Raw genomic sequence first — 27,203 nt, forward strand, 5'->3', positions numbered from 1 at the left:
TATGGCTGTTAGGAAGAATAAATGTCTAATATTTGTAAAGTTTTCACTTAGATCAGTGTGTGGGGTATAATAAACATTTTGTAAATGTCTGTTAGTCAATAAAATGAGTGTATTAATATGAGCTTTGGAGGGCAATGGGGCAGAAAAAGTTGAAAGCTATATGATTTTACTCACATGTGGGATATAAAAACTGAAAGTGACAAACAAACATGACAAATAGAGACTCATGGACACGGACTATGGATTCGTAGTTACCACAGGGAATGGGGATAGATAGGAGTAAAAGGGGTCAAGTATTTGGTGACGAAAGGAAATCTAACTTTGGGTGGTGAATACATAGTGCAATATATATGCGACATGCTGTTGAATTGTACACTTGAAACTCATTTGACTTCATTAATCAATGTCACCCCCAATAACTTTTTATTAAAAATAAATAATTAAGCACTTAAAAAAGAAAACGTTAAAATTCATCATCGTCCACAGGGATGGTAAATAAAGGAAATGGAACTAGTGCTCAAATAGGGGTTTGTGTTTCTCAATCTAAACTGCCCTGAGAGTAGCATAATTGTCTTTTTTTAAAAATAATAGCCACGGTTTCCATCACTTCTAGCCTCAAGTTATGATCGAGTCTCATGAAATATTAACTTAAGATGAGTATTTGTAATCAGATGAAACCCTCAGAACAAACAAGACGGCATGTCTAAGAGCATTAAAGCAAATCAATAATGTAGAGCATTCAGACATAACTGTATAACACACATAACAGAAATACATCCAGTTTATTTTGACGGGGGAAGTGAGACTAATTGATCTCTAGTTTTTAAGCCCATTTATCAACCAGGGGTGACATTCTACAGTATCCCGAGACTGCTATCCACACTGGAGCCAAAACGTTATCTGACCCTTTGACTACTTCACTAATCACTGCATTTTTCCATTGAAAGAGAATTAAAAGAGGACCCAAAACAATTGGAAATGACCTAGTGAAAACTTTCTAAGAACTTTCAGCTTCTCTGTGAAAGAACTTATTCTGTCCCCGCTATATTTGCCTGGGAAAGGAAGAGCTGTGGTGGTTACTATATAACATTAAAAGATAGTAAGGCAAGAGCCATCACAGTCCTGGGATGACATCAGGGGTCTCCAGGCTGGGCCTCCTTCCCATCCAGTGCAAGCTCTTGTAAACTCGGTTTCCCAAATCCAACCTACCCTTTCCCTCCTCCTCTTGCTTTTGTCTCCACTTGGAATAGTCTCTCCACCCCTATCCCTCCCCCAAGAAATTCCTGTTCATTCCTCAAAGTGGAGTTCAAACCCCACCTCCTTCATTTGTCATCTCTCCTAATTCCTCCTGTCGGGAGATTCGATTCTCCTCTAACCTATAGTCCTAACACTTCTGTATCATATCATGGTGACAAGTACTTGCATCTCTCTCTTATTGGAAAACAAGTATATCGAGGGCTGTAACCACAGCCTCCTCTGTCCTGCAGCCTCTCAGAAGTACCCCATACATGGCCAGGTCCCTGATAATTACTTACTACATGAAAAAAAAGCTCTCCTCTGAAACTCTGCACGGAGCCTTCAGAAAGCTGATCCTGAGGACATGGGAAAGACACATGGCCATCACATTTAATCTCTGATGGGTCAAGCCCCCACCCTATCAGTGGAGTAGCACCAGCATACAAGTGCAGGCTGGTCTTGGATTACAGTAAGCCCTCTCTATAAAAAGAAACTGTTAACACGATATTCTATGTCACATCCTGAGGGAAATCACTTCACATAACTAATTCGACAGTGTTCACAGCAAAGTGTTCCGTCCCCTCAAGTAATTGTCCATAAAGTTTGTCAATACCATCACGGACTACAAAGTTTTCATCCAATCAACAAAAAGAATCTCCAAGTGACTGCAAAGGGCTGGGTTAAATGTTGGGGAAGTAAAAATGAATTGAACATAGTCCCTGGCTGTATCTTATTTTATTTGTCAGGTACTCAACATGCTTTTTTCACAGTAACCTCATCCATACAATCATTTCTACTTTGTATTCAGAAGCTAAAGCAAAGACAACCTGGACAACCTGTGAAAGCAAACAGTGGAAGAACTGCTATGGATGAATGCCTTTCTCACCAGGGAGTGAACCACTTTGTAACATATTCTCACGTGATAAATCAGGTGGCCCTAACGGCCCAGCAAGATTGGATTTTTCTGCTAAACTTCTTTTCCCATGGAGAACACTAGATTCACTTTCATTTCAGTCTTTGTGGCTGGGTTAGAACCCGTGACTCCCCTAGGTCCCAGTTCCCACAACAGCAGTGCCTGTTGCTCTTCCCCTACTCCCGCAGATGCACTGGAAGACAGCAGGAACTCAACCTGATCTGTGACTGCCGGAAGCTACCCAGGACCAGTTGGCTGCCTGACCCCTCGTTAGGAATCACAGCCATAGAGTGCCCACACTTTGGACCAACCTCAGTTAGCCTGGGGCTCCTTTACCACCGAGGGCCAAGTATGACATTGACCTGGGGCTACCTGGCAATCTGCCTCTGTCAAGGTAGGAAGAAAGGCAGGCTTCCGAAACCAAGGAGCGTACCTGGCCCTAGACCCAGTGTTCTCCAGCCTCAGCAGGGGACTTGCTGGTTCAGTGAAGACTCAGAGGCCATCACTACACTGCTAGAAGTCATTATTTTGCACACTAATAAATCCAAACCCAATTTGGAGTGTGCACAAAAACAGAGACAGAGACAGAGAATATGAATATTCTGCTTCACGGGAACTATCTTACATTTCACAGGTTGAACATAAATAAATTTTCTACAAGTTTGCCTGGTTTTTCATTAATTTTATGCACTGATGCATCATCAGAAATTTGCCCAGAAGGCTCAATATCTTACATGTGAGAGTGTGAGGAGAGGGGAAGAAATTGAGCTTATCTTTAGTTAAGTGCTTTTCGAATTACTTTGACCTTCAAGGACGTTATTATGAGGTTCATGACTTCTGTATATTTTACTTTTCATTTATTCTAAATTCTAGAAAAGCAAATAATTTCATTTCCATTAATTTTCCAGAAAACTGATTTTTATCCTTCTTCTATTAAAACCACTTTACAGTTGACAGAAGTGCTTAACTATATCTTATAATCAAAAAGAGATAATTAGCATTATATTTTGCTATTTAGCTATAATCACCTTCCAATTGGCTTGTGCTGCCAATTAACAGAGTTTACCACAAAAGTATGTAAAACAAACAGTCTCAGACCAAACTGCAATCCAGACTTATCTGGTATGAAATTGTTAAACTGTTATGTCAAGAGTTACTGCTGCTTGGAAGATGTTTCATATTATACCAGCTAGGGAAATAATCTTCTGTCCAAAAGACTTACATGTCCCTTCCTTGGACACCAATGCACCGAGAAGGTACAGCCAGCGGGGCAGAATTGCTGTGAGCTGTACCCCACATTCCCAATATGTTCAGGTAAGAAAGAGAACTGTAGCACTAGGCAGCAACTCGGAGGATAAGAAAGAAAAACTCAAACTCAAAAACATGGTCTTGAGCAAACGTAGAAGAATGAGACTTAGAAAAGAGCCCTGAAGCCAACAGTGGACACCTCCACGAGCGCCAGAGCATGGGGAATGACAACACTGTGGACACCCAACACCCACAGGAGGATTCGGGTCCAGGAAGCAGCTTTTCCTCAGCAGACCTGTTCAGGCAGCGGCCAGTGCTGGATCCTAGTTGAAGGGGACAGGACCTTGGTAGTAAGACCCACCGGGCATCCTAGAAGGTCCTTTGCGAAATGTGAGCTGGTCATGGACCTCCATGGAGGATGGGCTCAGGCTGTTCCCCCAGACCTTTTTCTGTCTTCCTAAAGTCCTGAAGAACCACAGGAAGTCTTTTTATATGCAGACCAGGGAGAGCTTATATAATAGCCAAAATTCTGGTATTACACAGTAAAAAATTAGGTAAGAGAAATTACCTTTGACAGAATTCTGTTCTTCGTAGCCTTATTTCTAGTTCAGTGTGCTTCTAATCATGAGGGCCCAAGAGCCTCTCCTAGCAAATCAATGTAAACAGACATATCTGTTGTTCTTAAATCCAGAGTGAAGGTCAGTATGTTCCAGAGAATAAATGACATCGAGCTTGATCTTTAGATAAATGCAGTACCATGATATGAAGTTTGTCAAGTGAATTTTCTCTTTGGTCAGAAACACTAAAAAGGAATTGCACTTTTGAAAATTAGCCAATATAATGTGAGAGGTTTTTTTCCATCTTCTCTGTTAACTTTGATGACATTTTCGTCATTCCTTTCAAGGTGTTCTTATTTTTATTATGTTGAACCATATGGTCAACTGCTTTAGCAAGAAATTAAAACCTTACAGGGGGTTAGAATTTTAATTAGATTATACAATATTTGATGAATGGGGATGGAGAAGGATTTAATGGCTTCTTTGCCAGAAAGGATTATCATCCCTTTTCCTGCCTTCGACTATTTATATAATAATTTTTTTTAATCAAAGAATCTGAGTTTGGATTGAAGCTGTCTGAACAATTATGCTGAAGGGTAGGTATGGCCTTTGTACTTCATTTCTCTCACAGGGACTCAGCATCAGCAGCAAGGGACTCAAGCAAAGAAATGTACACATTAGGAGAAATGAGGAGGTTGGAAGTTAGTGGCTCCCGTGAAGGGATTTTCTCTGGCCTGAGAAGTCATCCTCAGGGCAATTCCTGACTACTCACGTGGGTGGTGAGGGCCCTGAGCTGCACGGCAACAGGTGTGAGCAGCCAAGCAACAGTAAGAGTCCTATAGCCTCTTCCAGCTGCAGAGATGAAGCTATAGGGTTGTGGAGACAGCAGACAAATTGAGGAGAACAGGGAAGGCAGCTCTAGGATGGCAGCTGTGCAACAGACCAAGAGAATTACCAGTCCAGGGTGAGGTGGGAGGATGGGAGACTGTGAGAAAGGTCTGTGAGAAAGGGAACACAGAATCGATGAACCGATTGAGTGAAGATATAAGATAAAAAATGCAAAGGAGAAAGAAAGGCAACTAGAGATACCCATAAAAAACAAAAAACAGTATGAAAAGGCATGATTCAAATATGAAACAATCACTCAGAGATTTTAAAAAGAAATGAAAGGAATTTCATATAAAGGAATGAATAAGAAGCTGGAAGATACTGGGGATATAGTGAATAAACCGTGGCATGATTTTTATGTTGTGTACAAAAGCAGAACCCACTATTTGCTTTGAATAAAGCATAATAATGTCAGCATTGTTTATTTGCTTTAAACTTTGCAAAACGACTTATAGACAATGCAAAGAAGACCTAATTGCAGTTACTAAAGAGAACAAAGTATTTAATATCACTGAATTGTACACTTAAAAATGGTTAAGATGGTAAATTTTATTATGTGTATGTTATCACAATTACAAAAATGGAAAAAAAGAAGAGAGAATAGAATGTATATGCTATCAACCTTGATTGTTTAAAAGTTAAAGAGGAGGCCCACAACAGTTTGAAGGTAGACAGGGGGAAAGAATAAGAAAGGGTAGTGATGCTAAAGTCCTTTAAAAATGCTTCAGAGAAAAAAAAAAGAAATGGAGGTGCAGTGTGTTATTTAATACAACAAAGGTAAACAATGAAAGAATAAAAACTAGTGATGTCACCATACTGAGCAGAAGGGGCGTGAGAAGTTAAAAGTGAGCTAGGAGGATGGAAGGTTAGTAGATATAGGCTTATTGGCTAAAGCAATAAATAACAGCATATTACTTAGCATTTTGGACAAAAATTGTTCCAACGTGATTGCTCCTAGAGAGCAATTAGGTTGAAGAAGAGTCAATTCTTTTCATTGAAAGATTTTTTTTTTTCATTTTTTGAACTTGATAATTTTTAAACTTTTTGATTAAAATATATAAAATGTATAACTGTATAAAATCCCTTTAAAGTCATTTGACAGATGAGAAAATGGTGTGTGAGGATAGAGATCATCGAATGAATCAGTGAGGGCAGGGGTTCTGGGGACAGAGAGCACAGGCCCTACTGGCTGGGGGATAAAGACCCAGAGGAGATTAAATGTCATATTCTGAAACCCTAAAAGGGGAGAAGGCAGCACTTACCTCAGTGGATGGTTGTGAAGCTTGATTAAATGAGAACTTGCATGAAGTGGTCAGGGTGTGTCTGCTGCTACAGCAGTGGTGGAACATACCCAAACAAGTTTACACTCACTTGTGAATGTGGATGTTTGAAAGGGAAAAAGCAAAGCAAGAACTTGGGAGTAATTCAACATTTCTTTGGTTCAGGCTAGCTGAGTGGCCTCGACCAGGTTAGCCAACCTCCCTAAGTTGGACTCTATTCACCTACAAAGGGTGGGTACTGCTTTTCATGAGTCATGCTGGTGGGTCTGAGAACTGCTCATGGGCTCTACATCCTTATTCTTGCTGCCTGATCACATCCTCTCTCCACCTCGCCGTAGAGTTCATGTCAAGTTTGTTTATGAGTCTACAGTTGTTCACGGGAAGAATGAAACAAATTGAGTTGAGCAGATTATTTTACAAAATCAGCCTTGAAACTAAGAATGCTGATTGGCTTTTCGTATGTTTCCAGGTAAATAAGTAGATGAGATTGTTGCAAGAAGCTCATTATGTCAGATATATTGTTAGTGTTTGCCGACAAGAATACTAACCGGATGCAAGCTAACTTGCCTTAAAGCATATTTGTGCAACTAGGTCATATAAAATTAATAGATTGTCCAGAGCACCATCCTGACATTAATAACAAAAAATACTTGAAAATATTTTTTGTCAGTAAGCATCATCTCTCTAAATATTTCATAGTGTCTTTAAAGATCATAACTTCATTATAATTTCTGAAAACACAGATGTTTAAACTAACAAAATCTTTTAAAGATGAGTTCCAACTGACTGTATTGCCTACATTGCCTCAGTTGATTTTAAAAAACCAACCAACCAATCAACCAACCAACCAACCAACCAACCAGTTATTTAACTCCAATTAACAAAAATGAAGTTGCCATGACAACGGCTGTGTTCAGCACCACTTATCAATGATGGAACTACAAAGAACAATCAATCTGTGTGTGTGTGTGTGTGTGTGTGTGTGTGTGTGTGCATGCGCGCATGTGTCTTTATACACTACATGTTGGGAGCTACACCTTATAAGGAAGAGAAGACAACAATGAGATGACAAGGCACCCTGATAAGCACCTTGGTCCAGAAGCAGAGAGAAGAAAGCTTATATCCACATGAGGGCATTACATTCTCACATGTTCTGAATATCTTGTCCCTTTTTGTTCTCCTGTCACACAATACCACTTCCAACCATGAAACTCAAGTAAATGAAGCAAGCAAAATTAGTTAAATTAATTGGATTATGAGCTACTGAATAAACAGATAGGAACCACTTTTTTCTCAGGCTATCTTGCTACTTCACCTTTTAATAATTTGATGTGAAATACAGAATCTTTGTAGTAAAGAGTAGGGATCTTCCTCTGGACTTCAATCATGTGACATGTAAAAACAGCACAACATTTAGAAATAGAACCAGCAAAAATTTCATTGAAATAGTTCACTTTGTTTCTCTTTACCTTTTTCTGAACTGCATTTCTGTTAAACTGAACATACTCTGTACAACATTATGAAATATGTTTGTGGTGTTATATCCCATACTGGTCAAGATCTTTAAGACAGTGCCTTCACCAGATCTACCTACCTACCTACCAGTAGACAGGAAATACAAGAAACATCTTAATTACCACCAGGAGGATGGCAATCAACAAAAATCCAGAATGTAGGGAATTTTACAGACTCACTACTCAAAAGTGTAGTGCAGGTCCCGGCCACATTAGCATCACCTGGGTATCTATTTAACAGGTCGACTCTCAGGCCCCACCCCAGTGTGCATCAGAATCTTTAATAAGATTGCCAACTGATTTATATGCACATTTATGTTTAAGAACCAGTGTTCTACAGTACAAACAAAACAAAACTGAGACACACACAGAGAGGCAGAAACACACACAGAGAGGCAGAGAAAGGCCAAAGGGGAGCCCAGAGATTAAAAGACTTTGAAGATGTGTCAACCAAACCAATGGGTACATGCTGATCTTCATTTGAAAAATAATTATGAAAAGTGTTCACACACACATTTTAATGTTCAAATCTATTTCTATATTTGAGTTAATGACTAGATGGAATAATGTAAGTTTTTTTTTTAAGTTGTTTAGTTAGGAAAATATATCAATTTAATTTTTAGAGAGTAGCATTGCTCGTAATTCTGTAAGTACATATGAGTGAAAAGCTAACCAAAAACTAAATGACTGGAGAATTTTAAATGATCCTACATAGAGCCCTCATACAAAGAGTAAGGCAAAATTTCACTGAAATGTAAATTAACCAGTCTATAGAAACCTATTTGCAGCACTGCTTGGTCATAATGAAGAATTGGGGGGTTGCAGGGTTATCCAATGAAGTCGGCTGGAGGGGAAGGAAGTGACTTTGGGCAAGCCACTACCTTCTCACTGAGTGTAGGTGGACTCATCTGCAAAGGGGTGAATAATAGCACCAGCTATGCCTCGCTGGCAGAGTTATCAGGTTCAAATATAAGAATGGATGTGAAAGTGACCTGTAAACTATAAAGCACTAGTCAAATGTTATACTCATTTTTTTTCTTTTTAAAACACAGAGACAATATGGCATTACAGCATGGGCTTTGGGATCAGACAGGATACCTAGGTTTGTATTCCAGCACCTCCTCCTGTGGAAATGAAACAAGAGAATAAGCATCTCATATGTCCAATTTCCTCATCTGTAAAATGAAATAACACTCACTGTGAGAGATTGTGTCACTGTCAAAATACCTGTTTTCCCTCCCTCATTAAGTCCCTTCCTGTGTAGCCCCTGCAGGAGAATTAAAGATCCATTCACTAAGGGCAGTTCTGGCCAAGTGACTTCCCCGGTCCAGGGAACATGAGTGGAAGTGGCACGTGCCACTTCTCAATGGGAGCTCTAAGAGCCATTGCATGATTCTGCCACCACTCTCTTCCCTCTGCCACGAGACACAGTGACCCAATCAGTGGCTGCTCCTTTGGTGTCCGAGAGTGAGCTGAACACAGGGGCTGTCTGTTAGTGCTGCATCATCTAGCAAAAGCTAATATACCCCTCCCGTGTGGGATTATAGGGAATATTAAATGTGATTGTATATCAAGAGTACCTGAAAAAAATAATAGCTGCTGCTGTCAGTGAATGTCTGCTCCCTTCTCATCATTAGCATTCATGAAGCTTATACCACTGCTGAGAACAGCTGCCAGGCTGTTCCATTTGCACATCAGAACTCAGAATAATAGGAGCTTAGTCACTAGTTTTAGAGACCTAACATTTACTAAGATGTACCACATGCTCAAAATGTGGTAAATTTTGTTATTTCAGTCTCATAGTCCTAAGAGATTGGTTTTGTATTCTCTGTTTCACAAGGAATATAATTTCTAATATGAAAAAGTAGGTGGCATATTGATGGGTCTGGCAAAAGAAAAACAAAAACAGTCTTCAGTAGTTCTGAGCTGAGACTAAGTAAGAGAAAGAAGAACTAACCAGGTTTTAATGAGTTACATGCTAGAGTAAATTAAATAATTTGTGCTCATATCCCAAGGTCTTTCATTGAACTGCAGGAGTGAAGCCAAGAGACACAGAATGAGGACTCATCAAAAGGAAGTATGAACATGGATTTGTTGTGTAATTCACGCACATACACACTCAAAAATGTGCACACATATGTGGCTAGACGCACCTGTATCAATATGTAAGATCTTATATAATAAACCTGAGGCTAAATAATTAAACAACTTAAGTAGGTGGTACACATTTTAGTAAGGCAAAAGTACAACCAGACAAGAGAACAAAGAAACTAGAAGTAAAAATGCGACCCTGCACTCAAGAGGAATGCACTTCTTTACAAACACTGAGGTCTAAATTACTCATGCACGGAATAGTGTTTGGATTAAACTCATGATTCCCCATAAGGAAGAGGGGAAGAAACCAACTAGAAGTTGTGACCAGATCCAGGCCTACGCTGAAATACGAAGCTCATGTCAGATTAGAAAGGTCATGTGACTTACTCCAAGTCACATAGCTAGTAATTATTACAGCAAGAATCGAGGCCTGTATGCACACCATGTGTAATCAATCCACTGAACACCTGGAAATACAGGTTTCTGAAGGCAAGTACAGCACAAACATTAATCTGAAAAACATGCTTTAATTCTATTTAAACAACATACTCTACATAAGCTCTTGTTTCCCTAAAATGTTTTTTACCCCAGAATATTTAGATTGTACAATAAAACACTATAGAAAAACAAAATTGATTTTAAGACAACAAATGCTCATATTATATACTGCTTGGTCTCGGTACTTCCTAAGCAATATTGTAAAATTAAAAAAAAAAAAAAGAAGAACTACAAAAATAACCCATGCTACAGAAAAAAAATTCACATAAAGTATTTTACTGTAATTCTTTTTCTGCTGACCTTTCTTAGTACAGTAATCACTCTATATGTAATTAAGATGGGTCCATCTGAAATGCTTACTGACCACCAAACTGCTTCAATAAGGTGGGTGATACATTTGATATGCGAGTAGACTTCCTAGTTTGCTCAACCTCAGTGACTTTCAAAAAGTTACTCTGGAATAAAATACAGCCATTTCTAATTTCTTACTTGTCCTTGTTCTGAAATCTCCTTCAGGTACACAAAGCATTTCTATGCCTAGACTTTGCTTTGGAGGCTTATACCTATTATGTGCCCTTGTCAATTCCAGCCTCTCCTGACTATGCAATAGCTAAAATCCTTAACCCGATTTATCTAAAACATCCAAAGTTGAAGATCATTTACATAAACATTTAAGATTGTTGAATGTAGATCTGTATTTAGTTAGAAGTTGCTCTGGATTAACATACAATTGGAAATATTAATAGTTTTTAGTCTATGTGATGGGAGAATTTATCTGTCTTTTTTATATTTTATAGGAATTTGTTCGAAGTTCTTATACTATCATTCTTGGAATAATTCTTAAAATAATTTTAAGCAATGAATTCTTAAGATAATTTGGTTTTTCTCATTTCACTTATAATCTTCAATATCTGTGTCATCACTGTTACTTGAACTGTTTTAAAACAATCTGAACTATGGAAGGATCTTGGAAAACTTGCCTCTGGGTGGATGTGTGAATGAAGGAGTGTTAAACGGTCATCTTTAGGAATATTCCATTATCAGATCACCTGCTAACTCTCAGTGCTCACACTGGAGAACCAGCCAGCAGGAAGACATCCAGCAGTTGTTTTCTACCCTTTTCAACACATTGCTGAGTTTACCCTTAAACCAGAACTAAAATCATGAAATCAACAAAGCTGAATATGTAGCAGGACTCTTTCACATTATTCCAGTGAACCAGTACCTAAGAAAAGCATGTGGCAAAACAAGGGAACAATTTCTGAAATAGAAATAAAAGTTCTAAAGTTGGATTTTAGCTGATGTGCAATATGGAAAACAAAGCTGGAAATCATTACTTCAATGATTTTTTTAGGTTGTCAAAAAGTTGCTTGCTAAGTTATTTTTCTGATTGAAGTTGTCATTTGTCTATTTCCAGTGACATCCATCAGAATCACGAAGTATTATCAGTTCTGGGATAACTTACGAAGAGAGGACATGCTAGAGGTGCTCCGAAGAAACTGGTGTAAGCCGTCTTCGCTGTCACTAGAGCTGGCTATACTGTTCCTCATTTCCAGCATGGAGATCTGCGTGCAAAGGCTGAGCTGGTGTTCCAACTTCTTGGCCTTCTACAAAACAAAGTTTTAAGATTTCTGACACCGATGGGACTTAAGATCATATATTCCCTGGCAGCAGCATTTACTTTTCTTTGAAATAAAAGACTACCTGGTACATAGTAAGTGCCCAATAAATGTTAGCTATAATTTCTATTCTATTATATTACTATAAATATATTATAATAAAGTTAACATACGCAATAGCCTATTTATTAATCTGTAAATTAATAAACACCAACCTAATTTGATAAACAGCCCAGACAAGATGGCCTTAAGCGTGCACACACACTCCCATATTCAACTAGTCCCTGGAAAACAGTACTTATCACAGAAACAATGTTTTACAAGTTCTCTTCTGTGATTATTTTAATTTCCTTCTAAGCAAATGTGGGGAAATGAAGATCAAATTGCAAATATTTGAAGACCTATGCAACTTTGAAATTCCTAACTGAATTGATACAGGATTCCATTCCATACCTCTCTCATCATGTATGGGCTTTCTAGGAGTGAGCTTGATTAGGAGGATGCACAAGAAAAACTGGAGGACACCAGGGTTAAAATGCCATCTTCTTACCTGCTGGAGTCTGTTGGCGTTTCTCAGTCTGCAGCCACAGTCCTGCCTTCCTTGGCCTATTCCACACCCCCCGACTCCCTCCCAATCACTTACCATCTTCCTTAGATTGCTTAGAAGATCCTTTATGAGAGGATAGCACCTCATTACCACAAATGGAAGTCCCTGACATTTAGAGACATCTCACTAGGTAACGGCAAATATAATAATAACAAAATATTTCCTTACTCTTGAGAAATGATCCCCTGAAGGGTCTCTGAATTACAAACATCCCCACTTCACTTAACATATGACTAATTAATGAAAATTCAGGAAAATATATATTGCATAAAGTGATTTATATCTCACTATACATATTTACTTAACGAAATAAACATACTCAGAAAAACACTTACTTTATCATTTAAGGTGGGATCATTCAACGAGTAGAGCTTATTTGTAATATCTTTTCCTATAAGATACCTAAATATTTCATATAGGAAAGGTTCTGATTCCAGAAAGTAAGTTAATCTTTCTCTTGACCAGCATAAAAATTTGCAGTTATCATCTGCAATGATGGTGACCTGCCAAAGAAACAAACATAGAAAGAAAAAAGTACATCTATGTATACAGATTATGAGTACAGTAACTTGGGGGAAGGTTAGAATAACTTAGTGGATATTATTGCAGCAACGATTTGTCATATTTGTTAAATTAAAATAAGATTCATACACACAAGCTTCAAAATTAGGTATAAAATTGTTTAAAACCAAGCAATCTGCAGACTAGATAAAAGCAAATTCTCCGCCTAGTTCTTGTTCTGTTTTGTGAGGTCTGGTGACAGAAGAATGGCCACTGTGTCAGTAGCATTGCCATAGTGTACTAGGCTGATGTTCCAATTGGACATATAATTTAAGGCTAAATATTTCTTTATACCCCAATGATTATAACAGAGTTTAAATAATACAGCTTTAAGCAAAAGAAGTGAGGTAAGATTTGTGAGGCAAGTTATAGATGACAGACCTTCTGCCCAGCCGACTCTACAAACACACTCTAGAAAATGAGAAAACGAACTCATATGAGTCGGTTTTATGGCCCATGCTGTCACTAATAAATAAGGCTAGTGAGGTTCTTCTTATGGATCTTCTGTTATAGGTATCTCTTGAGTGTCACCTTTCAAAATTAGCTCCAATGTAGTCCACTGGGGACTGATGCACAGAGATCCTACAAATAGTTCAGAATTGGGAAACCATTGTAATTATACTACACAGAGCTCAAGTATTCTTTAAATAAATCCCATTCCCAGAGTGAGGAGCCCTGCCCTCACAGCTCAGTGTCAGGAGTGTCAGGGCTCAAGTATTCTTTAAATAAATCCCATTCCCAGAGTGAGGAGCCCTGCCCTCACAGCTCAGTGTCAGGAAGCCCTTACTTCACTAACCCCCCACCCCGGTCCCCAGTTCTATCAGTTACTACTTCTCCTCTGAACTTCACATGGCACTCGCATCACTGAATCCTGACACATCTGTTTCTCCTGAGCACTCTTGACAGGAGGGGTTGTGCATCCTCATGTCTGAATGTCTGTCTTCCAACACAGAGTGGTACTCGATGTGTATTTATTGTATGAAGGAATTAACAAATGAACACAAATACTGTTGAAGGCAAAATCCATTTTTACATCTCAACATTAAACCCGATGCCTATCCAGGTAGATTAATAAAGATTTGTTAAATTGACATGAAGTCATATCGGGGCTCACAGCAAATATTTCCAAAGGAGCTCTTTTCCCTTTGTTAGTCAAAAAATTAAATATATTTCAGATGAAAAGGGGATATTTTATGTCGACTAAGAGAGACTATGCAAAACCTTCCTTCTCTCTTTATGTCAACAGCTGAAATTTAATCTTTAGTAAATTAGAGAGTTTTCGCTACTTTAAAAAGTGGGTCAATATTCCTAGAAAAAAAAGTTTGCAATTATTTACTATATTAAAAATAGAAATCTCCAAAACCAAACACATTTGGATTTAAGAAATGTATCGGCATTTCAATGACCCCATAAAACACTAAATTCCATTCATTCTTTTAACATACACTATTATGCACATACTTAATGCCAGGTACTATTCAAGGCACTGAGGTTACAACTGTGAAAAAGAAAGACAAGATCCTTGCCCTGTGATGTTTACATTCTAGTGGAGGAAGCTGATAATAAATAAATAAATACGACACTTCAGGTGGCAATAAGTATTCTTGACAAATATAGGGGAAAATGGCAGAGAGTGACTAGGGAATGACAGCTGCACATAATAACACTCAAACATTTAAGATGCTTTTATATCTATCATATAAATGGATCCTCAGAACTACCTTTAAGATAAGACAGATGACATTTTTCCCCATCTTTTAGATGCCAAATGAGAAGCACCAAAAAATTTAATCACAAGCACATGTTAACTAGTGGTGGCATGAGCACTTTCAACTTCCATCTCAGGTATATTTTCCCACCAGGACAAACCCTACCCAATGTGTCCAATATTCTTCAAGATGATCCTATAGAAAGTAATCTGGCCAAATGACCACAAAGTTGGCTCACAGTCCATCAAGAGTCTCTCATACAAAGAACAGCCGAACACTTCATGAAACCTACATTCTAGTGGAGGAAGCCAATAAAAAGTAAAGACATGATAAAAAAAAAAAAAAAGAAAAAGAAAAAGATAGGATTTATAAGAGAAGCGTAAAGTCAAGTGACTCCTTAGAAGTTCCCATAAACAGTAAGAGATGGGTAAGTAAACACAAGGCAAATGAATACTATTTAGGAGTGATTAGAGAAGGTGAGCACCCAGTACTCACAGAGCCCAGTCGTGCACCCGAGCTCTGAAAACAGGGTTTGGAGAGTTGAAGTCCCTTCATTTTGCAAAGATGTTATCCAAGACTTTGGAAAATATAACATGTATAGTGGGACAAGGAGTTAAAAAAGGAGCTGGAAATCATCCAGAAGAAGAAGAAATTATATCTCGGTGACAGATGAGGCATTTAATGCCTTTCCAACCATTTTAATAACCTCATTTCCACGAAGGCAGTGATACTTATAATATGATACCACAGTCTGCTTAGCAAATCATTTCTTACTTATACTTGAAAAATACTTTAAACATGTTTAAATTATTACTAACTTTAAACTTAACAGTATTCAAATAATAAACTATACCTGCAGTATGTATGAGTATCTTACAAATCCCTCAGAGCAGACATTTAGTTGGAAGTGGGTAGTTAGCATATTGACTGAGGTCATTTTACTTGATGGCTAATATTAAAAATTCCTGCTATAGTTTTATTTAATAATTTCCTTTCATAACAGTCAAGTAAAACATATTTTTAATGAGGAATTTTTATAAATCAATATAGGAATATTTAAAGCTTCTGTTAAATAAATTTGCTTCTTAAGTTATCAAGGTATCTCAGCAGTGCCATACTTGAGTTCTTGTGAAGAATTTTACTGAAGAAATAAAAGCAAACAGGGCAATGGAGACATAAAACAATCTCTTTCAGGTAGAGTTAGACTAAGCATTTTTAACTGGGTTTGCTGTGATTACCTTAAGGTATTGGATCAGCCCCTCACTTTAGATTCCAAACCAATTCCACACCCTCAGTATCGGGAAGACAATACACAATAAAAAGTGTGTCTGAGGGAATTGTCGAATGTGCTAGAATTGGAAAGAAAAGACCGTCCTGGGGAGACTTTATTTTCTTCATATATTGTACAACATTTCACATACCAGGAACATGAAAATTGTCCTAGAAGTGGTCTATTCAACTAATTCCTATTGAGCTCTCATAAGCATTGAAATACAGCAGTCCAAACTGGTGGATTAAATTGGTTTGCAGCCTTACCAAAAGATTCACTTAATACTAAGACAAGGTTTTATTCAAATACCAGTTAAAACTTAGTGTTCACTTATTTCACAATAGCTTGGACATCTGCCTCCAAGACATTTTTCTTCCTTTAAAGTCAATAAGCTTTGATTTTTTGGCTTCAGAGCACAGGACATGCTATTGATTATGGGAAGGCAACAGCAGGAGATAGAATACAAAAGAAAAACATGTAAATGCAAAAGCTCACTGGATTTAAAACAACTGCACAAAGAAGAAGAAATCAAACACAAAAGATGACTTCTACCTTTTGTAATAATGATATTCAAGATTCTATCAATAGTTTTAAGTAGCAACTCTGGTGAATAAGTACTAAATGACTATAAGCAGCTAGGGAGCAGCTATAAGCTTGGAATCTGTTTTCTCTGCTCCAGCACTGTGTCTATCATTATAATTACCTCATGTACCTGACCAATTTTAGCTGTGCAATCTCAAGGGACAGTCGTTGAGTCCACTTGCCTTTCTTTTCTTCTTTCATCCTATTGTATAATTCATGAGCACCCCTACCAAGGAATAAACTGAGAGAAAGAAAAACTCAAAGGAAGTAGCTCCTTGTTAGAATTCTTGCAACTGTTCAGAGTTAAAGAAAAATCAAATTAGCAGGTAAAAAGCAGGTAGCTGGAGCAGTCTGACCACTGACAATTTTAATTGTCCTCTGCCATAGTAAGCCCCCCTGGAAACATGTGACAGTAAGCCCCCCTGGAAACATGTGACAGTTTTTTATTTGGTAACTTGCTTCTGAAAGAGGCAAGATACTCCTACAGATTGGTGCAACAGCCATTTTTATTCTTGAGTAACTGTCAATGGGAACATTTTGTAAACAATCAAAACACAATCTCCCCCAAGGGCTCACTCTGATGGAGTCGCAGCAATTGTACAGGATACAGGTTTGATGATGCTAGAGAAATTGCTACCCACTGACCAATTAGGAAGTGCCACACCAGGCTCTATGCAGAGGAAGGCTGACTGATGTTTGGAAAAGCTGAATAAATATCCTTCACCCAGCTATGTACGGTACTTCAACTTTGGTCATGTTTTTGGAAACGTTATAGCAATTCTCAAGAACATTTCTCAATTACCAAACCCCAATCCCCAGTCCCCAAGAAGAAAGAGAACTGTAACTAGTGGTAGGAATTCCTTTTTTGTTAACCTAATTGTAAATGTAATATAATTTGAAGCTCAGTGGAAAAGATAGTACATGTTATATCTCTGGCTTCTCAGAAGCCACTTGCTTCTGGAAACAAAAGAGGTTCAGTTTCTACCCTCTCTCCAAATCCTAGCCTCTTCAGGATCATGTGAGACTGGCTAGTGCATAAAAAAAAAGCACTTGCTACTATACACAGAGAAATGGATGTGACACGATAAAAGTCAGGCTTTGAGAAAAGAAATTGTAAGGAGGTCAGAGTAAATAAAGAGAGAGGAAAGAAGTGGCCCTGTACTAGTTTGTAGATGGTGGTGATCAAAGATACAATATGGACATAAATCTCAGTGCACAGCTGACCCCCGCAAACACAACGTGAGAGTGTAAATGAGAGAAGCCCGAATACAGCATTCACTTTCTCCTTCTGTACCTTAAGCTCAGCCAGCTTGGGAAAAGCACTGCACACAGTTAGTGAACTTATCTGAGACCTTATAGTAAGTATACATAACTATACCAAGTTGTGTGGTTATTCAGGCCAGTTACCCAGGTAGGGTGGGAGCAGGGCAGGGCTGAAAACTTGCACATAAGCTAAACTGGATGCCTGTAACTTTCCCCTTTTATCTCCATGTGGCATCTCAAATTGTATAGCATCTCAAAATGAGACTCAAAAATAAGATTTGTTATCAAGAAACACTATTTCCTTACTGCTATTTATCTAGAGGCTGAGATTTAAGGTTACTTTCCTACCAATAATGAGGGGAAGAAAATAGGAGAGCCATTGTGGAGCAATTATTTTTTAAGATACAAAAAGAATCATGCTCAGTAGTCCATGCTCAAATTGTTATAACTATGAAAAACTTCATTCTTTGCCCTTAAATATATCCATTAACTATAAAAGAGTATAGTGATTTGATTTTTCATATGAAGTAACAAAATAAGTTCTCTAGGGCAAAGCCAGTTTTCTGTTTTTCTCCAATGAAAGAAACCAATTACATGTTTTAGGAACACTGGTTATCTATTACTGACATTTTCCTTTTTTCTCATAATAAAAGCATTAGATGTTTTCTATGGAAAAATTGCAAAAATTCAAATAAGCAAAAAGGAAGAAAACAGAAAAGCAATCAAACTCACAAACCAGAAATAATCATGTTAACACTAAGGCCAAATTAGGATGTATCTTTCTAGACCTCTTTTTGTGTACATATATGCACTATTTTAAGTTTTACAAAACGGGATCATGCTATATACACTACATGGTAACCTCTTTTTTTAAAATAAATCATGGCCACTTTTCTATTAATATCCTTTGGATTTTAATAAGACATGAATAAGTTTCAATCATGCCAGATTTTAAAAAGTTCTCATAAGAACAATGAATTATAACTATGTATGGTGATGGATGTTAACTAGATCTATTGGGGTAATCATTTTGCAATATGTAATATATACAATTATTAATTCATTATGATGTTCCAAAATTAATAGACTATATATGTCAATTATACCTCAGTTAAAAAATATGCCAAAACATACCTGGAATTTTTCACCTTTGTGCATCTGAGTTGATCTAAATTCAGGAGAATCTATAAAGGCACAGGGGTAAATGTTATGCAGAAAATGTCCTCGATAGGAGACCTTCATTCTGATAACAGAAATTAATGTTAATAAATGCATAATATTTCACAAATAAATATGACAATCCTCAGAAATCTCAATGATGTTCTGGGTTTATATTTTGTACTAAAGTTTTAAAGAGTCCATAGATGATGCACATAGTTAAAAGCACTTCTGGAAGACAAGTATTTATTTCAAAATAAATTTCACCAACCATAAGAAAAAAAGAAAGGGTCAGTATTGATCCAGACATGTGCCTTCCAAAAGGTCTCTGCCTCTATGCCTAGAGTGACCGTATGATTTATGACTCAGACTCAGACACTTTCAAGAGAGAAGGGGTAGTATTAATAACTACGCCAGAACAACATACACTAGCTCTCTCCCCAGAAATTGATGTCCCTAGAAGTTATATTTGTGATCTTTAAAAAATAAACAAATCACCTCTGAAACATGCACAAGCATCTTGAATTTTAATGCCTAATTTAAACCTTCTTCAATTTTGGCTAATTAGCTTTCAATAAAAGGTCAAAAAAAAGGTTTAAAATGTTCACAACAGAAAATCCTGACATTAATAAGATTCAGAGCAGTAAATTCTATGTAACTTTAACATTTGCTCTGTAGCATTCCCAAATGCAGTCATAAAATGAAAGTTCACCACCAACAAATTCTGTCTGCTTCCTCCATTACTTGGGAATATGCCCTTCCATTCATTTTTTTACCCAGAGGCCATGAGAAGATTCAAGGCAAACTGGGAATTTCATTAGAGCACTTACTTTCCCTTCAGGAGAATACTCAGACGGTCGTCAACTGAGGTTTTATCCTCTGCAGCATAAGTCTGGCCCTTTTTTAAGGTTTGGATCATGCAAAACTGTCCAGTTAACCTTCTGAACAAATCTGGAGGCACACGGAGTGGTTCAAACAATCGCCGGTAGACACCATTGAGTTCCTTTTCAATCTTTACCTGAAATTCAGCAATGACCAGATGCTGTACGAATGCAGCCACACCAAAACATTGACTTCTGTGGTCTCAGTATGGTTTTGAGAATAAATAAATTTGTAATATGTACCATCGCCTGTCTGTATTTTAGTCAATGGAATCTTACACAGAGAGTAAGTGATGATATAAGTTTAGATGTTAAAGGGGTGCTTTCGCAGTTAAACTGAACTGAGAACATATGGGGAAGATTTGTATTATTGATCACATCTCTCCCCATGTGCTATAAAGCAACAGTGGAGGTTTTGAATGTTGTCACATCACTCACCTTCCCAATGTTAGCATTTTCTATAAATAACATAAAACTTTTTCATATTCAGAACACTTTTGTTTCACAAAAAGAAATGACACTAACTTTGAAATATTATAGCAAGAAAATAAACACATAAAATAGGCATCAACGTGGAAACATATTTATGAAAACACATACATTAAGCATTTTATCTACATGTAATTATCATTGAATGCATCCATATAGGAAAACAAACATCCACAGCTGCCATCATTGCTTCTCATTTATTCTGAAGCAAAGTGAAGAGTGTAAAAGGGTTCCAGTGTATTAGTTTTATAATAAGCTAAAATAAATTCTATAGGATAGAGAACCCACTGGCAAGTAAGGCTGGCTACTGGAGGAAGAGTAAAGCAAAATGAATCAATCATCTCGTTGTCAGACTATACAAGGCCCAGGTCACATCCGTCTTTGCACCCAGCTTTAGTCTGGGAAATTTGAACTGCATGTCAATGAACTTTGGGGTTCAAGTGATCATCTATCCCGACAAAACTTATGTCAGTCACACTATGAAGTTTATACACCCAGATGATGAGAACTGCTCAGATGTCACTGCAGCCTTTGCTCTTACTTGTCCTGTTATTTCATTTTAATGAAGAACCAGTATTTATATTTTTCAAAAAAATAGGTTTATAGTCCAAGAAAAAACAAAAACACAGATACTAAGTGATTTACTTACTTGGTGATACTACATCAGCAACTTCTGAACCTTATGTTCAAAACTTGGAGTTCCAGCAAGTTCTGATATTCGAAAACTGTAATCCTCATTATTATTATCATCTACCTCTTCCACTCCAGAGCACTAGTAATGAGTGTTTAGAATAATTTATTCACAAATATGTCCCATTTCCAGTATGTATACTAGCCAATGTAGCACAGTAATGAACATATGAACTGAAATATCTACTGACTCATATTCATAAACTGTTCATCCTGCAAGTCTTAGCTCAATTCCCAATTCCTTCATGAGGCTTTCTTAATTCTTTTCTTTGAAAGCGTCCACTCATCAAATGTTTTCTTTTGAGCACCTATTATGTGCCAAACATGGTTCACAGGAACAGGGAATACAACAGTAAGTGTGGTAGGTGATATTATTTCCAACTATTTGTTGCTCCTACCCCCTGTAAGAGGATTACACATCCCCTTACCCCATCCTACCCCCTACATTATCAGGCATGGCCATGTCACTTGCTTTGGCCAATGAAATGTGAGCAGAATTGACATATGCCCCTTCTGAGTAGAAGTTTTAAGAGACAATGGGACAAAGTTTCTCTTTTGTTCTTTTCTCTCTGTTATGAGAATACATGTCTAAACAGAACCTGCTGCTCCAGCAGAAACTCTGAAATGGAGAAGACACATGGAATAGAATCATAGCTGAGACTCTATTGCACAAATACCAGAGTTCCCATATGAGGTAGGTGAGCCAAAAAACCTGTTGCTCTCTTATGTCACTAAGATTTTTAGTGACACTAATACAGCAGGCGAAACAGACTGGCTTACAATGTTTGAGGAGGTTACAATCTAGTGGAACGCCTATTACATATATCATCTGTATCATTAAAATTCTAATTTCTTATGGATTGCCTGTTTTCTAATAGTTTCCTACATACATGTTTGGCTTTAAACATAAGTTAGGGCGGGCACTGTACCTTTTACTTTACTGAATATTTGTGTGCTCCTTGGACAATCAGTAAACATGTATGGAGTGATTTCTAGGGGCCAGGCTGTCTTCCTATTCTATTTATATCTTTTTGTTCTTGGTATGATCAAGGAAACACAGCAAGATAAATCAGAGTTGAAAAGAAAAAGTTAAATTCTAGTGTTCTGGTGATAACTCACCACAAAGAATCATTTCCTTAAATGAACATTTTGGACGTAAGAAAAAAAGACATTACCTTAAGAAATTTGCATTAAAAATGCATGAACTATTTGTAAATCACTAATATGTTTATGGAAGTTGCCCATGAGTAATTAATTTTATAGCTAGGCAAAGACAGTCCCAAGTGACATCTGAATATCAGTAGACAAAAGAAATAATGATGCTATAAAACTAAAATAGAGAACACTGTCATATTCTCTCATGTCTAAACTGCTCTAATGATTTAAAAAGTATTAAAAACTCATTGGTAGAACATTTTTTACAGTACTCAAATGTTTTGCTTCCAGGCATATATAAACAGAAATTCTCATCTTCAGAGAAATTATATTAAAGGAACTAAAGATGTTAGATGTTCATTCCCAAGTCCGAACAGAGTACTTTAAAAGCTTTTTAGCTTTAAAATTTCTTCCTCATTAATTAATTTCTAGTAATTACCGGTCTTTTCTTGTACAAAAGATATGAAAGATGCAAAATGTTGACACCGAGGAACACAGAGTTCCAGATCATGATATCCAAGGCACATCGGTAGAGAGTGGCCCAGATGATATAAAGGGTACATCCTGTTGAATAACAAAGTTAACATGTTAGAAGTTCAGAACAGCTTCAGCATGAAGCTCATAAACTTATCCTCTGTATATAAAATAAATCGAACGCATTTTAGAAATACTTAAGCCAAACATCGCATCGCTGCATTTTATTTCTTATCTGACTGGCAAAAGAGAAAAACATGTTTTGTTGCAGAGTATTTGTAAAGTTAGAAAATATTTTTCAAAAGAGGGAAAAATCCACAGTTCAACTACTTAAAGACAACCATTATTGATATTTAATACTTCCTTCCAGTCTTTATGTATCGTTACCTGATGGCACAACCACTGCATATATAATTTTAAAATCTACTCTATTACTTATTGCAGTTATTTTCTCATTTCATTAAAACTCTTCATGTATATAGTTTTTAATGATTGTAACTGATTAAACCAGAATTTATTTAACCATCTCCTTACTGGTGGACAGATGAGATTGGTTTGAGGTGTAATTTTTGATAAGTAGCTAAAACATTTTTATACATAAAAACTGCTCTGTTTTGTGACTGTTTGCTTAGGGTACATTACCTGACAGTCAGTCAAGGGAGTGAACATCATAGCTTTTGATAACATTGAGAAATTGTTTTCCAAAAGGTTTCTAACAAATTTATGATCTTACTTGGGAAGGCCCATATCAAGTTGTCAATATTATAAAATTTGAAAACTTAATTGATAGTGAGGAATTTTGTATTATATTATATTTTGCATTTCTGTGATTATTGGTGAGCTTGAATATTTTACAAAAATTTTCTAGCTATCTGAATTTTCACTTGATTATCCATTCATCTATAGGAATGGTTTTTCTTATCGATTCTCTTTAGATAAAATATCAAATTTCTTTTGATCGTTTCTATAGTGAGAGTCGATATATTTTTAATTTCAAATAAAATTATCAATATGATACAAATATATTGCACACACATATACACACATACACACACATAAAGCTAACCTACCATGTCAAAAAGTCATTCATTTGTAGTTTTTTATTTCATCAGAATAATTTGGGGCATCTAAATAACGGCATAAAATGTAAAACTTTAAATGTTCTTTAAATAATATTTCATAGCAAATTTTGAAGAAATTTAAAATGTTATTACTTAAAGGAGATGAGGTAACATAATGGAAGGGTTGACTGCGAAGCTGGAGGACCAGAATTATAGTACTGGTTAGGCCACTTTCTCCTCGCCTTAGTTTTGGATGAGTTATTTAACTTCTCCAGGCCCCAGTTTCTTCATTTATAAAGTATTGGACTAAATGATCTCCTTGGTTCATTCCATCTCCAAAAAACTGTCTTCAAATTCATAATCAGCTTTTGTTTTTTATAATTTTTTTTTTTTTAATTCAACACTGCTCCTCCTGCTGTAATCCCTATCTTACTCAGAGATAACACAGACACAGAAGTCCCACAAGCTACATTCCAGCTACCCTTCCAGCCTCTTCTTCAGCCATTCCATGTCATATTTCATATTTCAGGAACAATGAGCTACTCTTCATCTTCTCTTAATATGGTGAATTTCCCTCTCTTCTGTGACTTTTATCTGGATATCACACACACTCACACTCAAAGAAATTCTGCTTATCTTCCAAAAGGCAGCTCCAGTGCCTTTTCCTCAATGGGAGCTTGCTCCGCCTTCCTGCTAAGCCTATCACTCTCTCCATTTCTCCCTGGCACTGGGCACACACCTGTATCACATATGACCACCCATCTGTACTATTATGTAATACTAGTATATGCCAAGCACTATTATAAGTCAAATGCGTACATGCATACACACACACACATACACGCACTCAATTCTCACAACAATCCCAGGAGGTGGTATTATTTTTACCCTTATTTGACACATAGGGAAACTGAGGTATAGAAAGGTTAAATCACTTGCTCCAGTTACACAGTTAGCAAGTGTTGGAACCAGGACTCAAATCACACAATCCAGCTCCAAAGTTCACACTCTTATACATGAATGGATTTTCTGATATCTGGGAAATCTAAACAACATATGAAAACATACAAAGGTTTATCTAAAAGTAAGTAAGGAAATGGTGTAGCATGAGAAGGCCTATATTCTAAGTTACTTGATATACTGCTAATTTGATAAGAGAGACATATATTTGGTATGCTATAGACATGACGAGGAATTCTCTGAAACTCCCATTACAAAGCCCATCTGAATCCAGATATTAAAAAAAGTTACATAAAATCTCAGGTATCTTACCTATGGTTAACATCCCCCTAAGAAGTATCATATGGAGGTGAAGAGTAGTGGGAATAACTAACCCAATTGCAAAAAAAATATTTGCTACATGAAAAACTAGATGATGTATCTCTCTCCAGTTTTCACAAGTGGTCTCATTGGAAGGCACAGGTATAATACTTTCTAACTCAGGTTTAAAACCCATTGAAGTTGATTCTGCCAATGGGCTGGACTCGGTATAATTCATCTTGAAATGTTCTGGAAAAACAAATGAATAAAAGGACAATCATAAAAAATGGCAGCTATATCTTATCACCCCTATAGATGTTATACCAAAATTATTTCTGTGAACTAAGTATTGGTAAGTAGATTTCTCTGGTGTTTATGAATTAGACAGACCCAGTTCCTAATCCCAGCTTTATCACATACTAAATATATCCATTTTCTTATCTGTTAAATGATGATAATACCTCATTTGACTTCATATTAACATTTGACTTTATCATTAAGTGAAATAAAACATATAAAATACTTAACATAATGCACAACTATTCTCTGATATGTATATTTGCATATATATGTTTATCTCTATATGTCTGTAATATTTATATATCTATACATACATACATGATGGTGGGAGAGAGAGGAATGATGGAATTAACTAGTCTGAAAGATAATCGCCAATGTTCATAAACCACAACAATTACAAAGTTATTTAGTACAGTCTTCCATATATTTCCACTAGTGACACTGAATCTAAACATGAGAAAAAAAACTGGAAAACAGATTTTTTGAAGACTTTCAAAAAAAGACTAACATCCTCATATTTACTGTTTGAAGGCTTAAGATATTTGGAAGGCTATATTTTTATATTGTTGCGAAATCATTATATCATACATATATACATTCCACATTATTATATGCATGCATAAAAATTCTTTACTATAATCATTTATATACACCGACATATAAAATTTATTCCTTCTTTTAGTGTCTAATTTAAATCTCTACTTTCTTTCCCATAGAAAGCCTCGTTGGCTGCAGCTCACAAATTGCAAAGTAGTAAATTTCCATTTTACTTATATGTAGGAGGGGTCATGAATATACACTTAACTATTTAATATCAAAATCTGTAGCAAGTATATTTCAAAGAATATATATTTTACACAAAGTGGCACTGCTTTCTGGTTATATTATCTGTCCTCCATCTGTGGTACTTAAAAATGCTTTCTATTATTAATTATACAAATTGGTCCCTGACAAAAACTATGTAGATTTAGAGTATGTGAATTATTCTGTTTCAGGAAAATAATTCCAAATGGGGACTGAAAGTACCTTTAAATCCTTTAAATTTAATTTAGAAATATATATTTCTTTCCAAGTAATGCCATAATTAACATACTTTTCCATTCATTTTTTCATCATACTTAAGTAAAGGTTTTAGATGGTAGAATAATTGGTATAGGTTAAGCATTTCGAAAGGCTGTTATTACACAAATGTGAAAGAATTCCACATCCTTTAAGATGATAAAAAACTTACACACGCAAACTTACAAACTGTGAATATAATGATTAAGTCAATTAAAGATCTCCTCATATAATTCTGAAATAGCTCATAAATATTAAAGAAATAGTTGACTTAGATACTGATTTTCTGCAAAAAAGAAATAAACCTTAAAAATTTAACCACTCTCCAAATGTATGACTCAATAAAAGTATAAGCCTAATGGGATGGGAGGCATTATTATTTTAATAGCTCTACTTACTCAGTCTGCTTTAAAGAATCAAATCAGAATTAATCTCATAATTTCTACAGGAAGGAGAATAATATTCAATGTCCTCTATCACTCATAAGCTAATGTCAATGTCAGCTTGTGCATTAGTATTACATAAGCTAACAATAACTACCATTTCTACTGCACTTTAGAACATGCTTTCACTCCCATTGTCCTATTTGTTCTTCTAACTACCCTATGTTCTTCATGAGGTAGGGGTAATGTCATATTCATCTATGTACATCAAAGGCCTAGCCTCTGTAGAGAATACCAGAGGCAAAGTTCTACACCAAAGGGATACGAACAATGAGGAACACTGTTTGAAATCACTTTTCAGTTTCCCCAAACCTTGACAGTAGACAGCAGTGTGCCTACCCTTTCTAAGGTTGAGAGACTCAGTGTGTATAACACCACCCCCAGGAAAGCCACA

At 36.5% G+C, this 27,203-nt stretch overlaps 1 protein-coding gene across 1 annotated transcript in view; it reads right to left on the reverse strand.

The window, feature by feature from the left end:
* The window catches only part of BVES (blood vessel epicardial substance), a 30,299-nt gene that overhangs the window by 1,182 nt on the left and 1,914 nt on the right, over nt 1-27,203 (reverse strand). The window contains exons 3-8 of the mRNA XM_006926038.3: nt 25,020-25,256; nt 22,652-22,776; nt 19,828-20,015; nt 18,974-19,082; nt 12,790-12,957; nt 11,694-11,835 (exon numbers count right to left, since the gene is read on the reverse strand). Coding sequence (XP_006926100.1) covers nt 11,694-11,835; nt 12,790-12,957; nt 18,974-19,082; nt 19,828-20,015; nt 22,652-22,776; nt 25,020-25,245 — 958 coding nt within the window. The 5' untranslated portion in view covers nt 25,246-25,256. The remainder of the gene's footprint in view (nt 1-11,693; nt 11,836-12,789; nt 12,958-18,973; nt 19,083-19,827; nt 20,016-22,651; nt 22,777-25,019; nt 25,257-27,203) is intronic.

The sequence above is a fragment of the Pteropus alecto genome, unplaced genomic scaffold (genome assembly GCF_000325575.1).
Source record: "Pteropus alecto unplaced genomic scaffold, ASM32557v1 scaffold79, whole genome shotgun sequence".
NCBI lineage: Eukaryota > Metazoa > Chordata > Mammalia > Chiroptera > Pteropodidae > Pteropus > Pteropus alecto.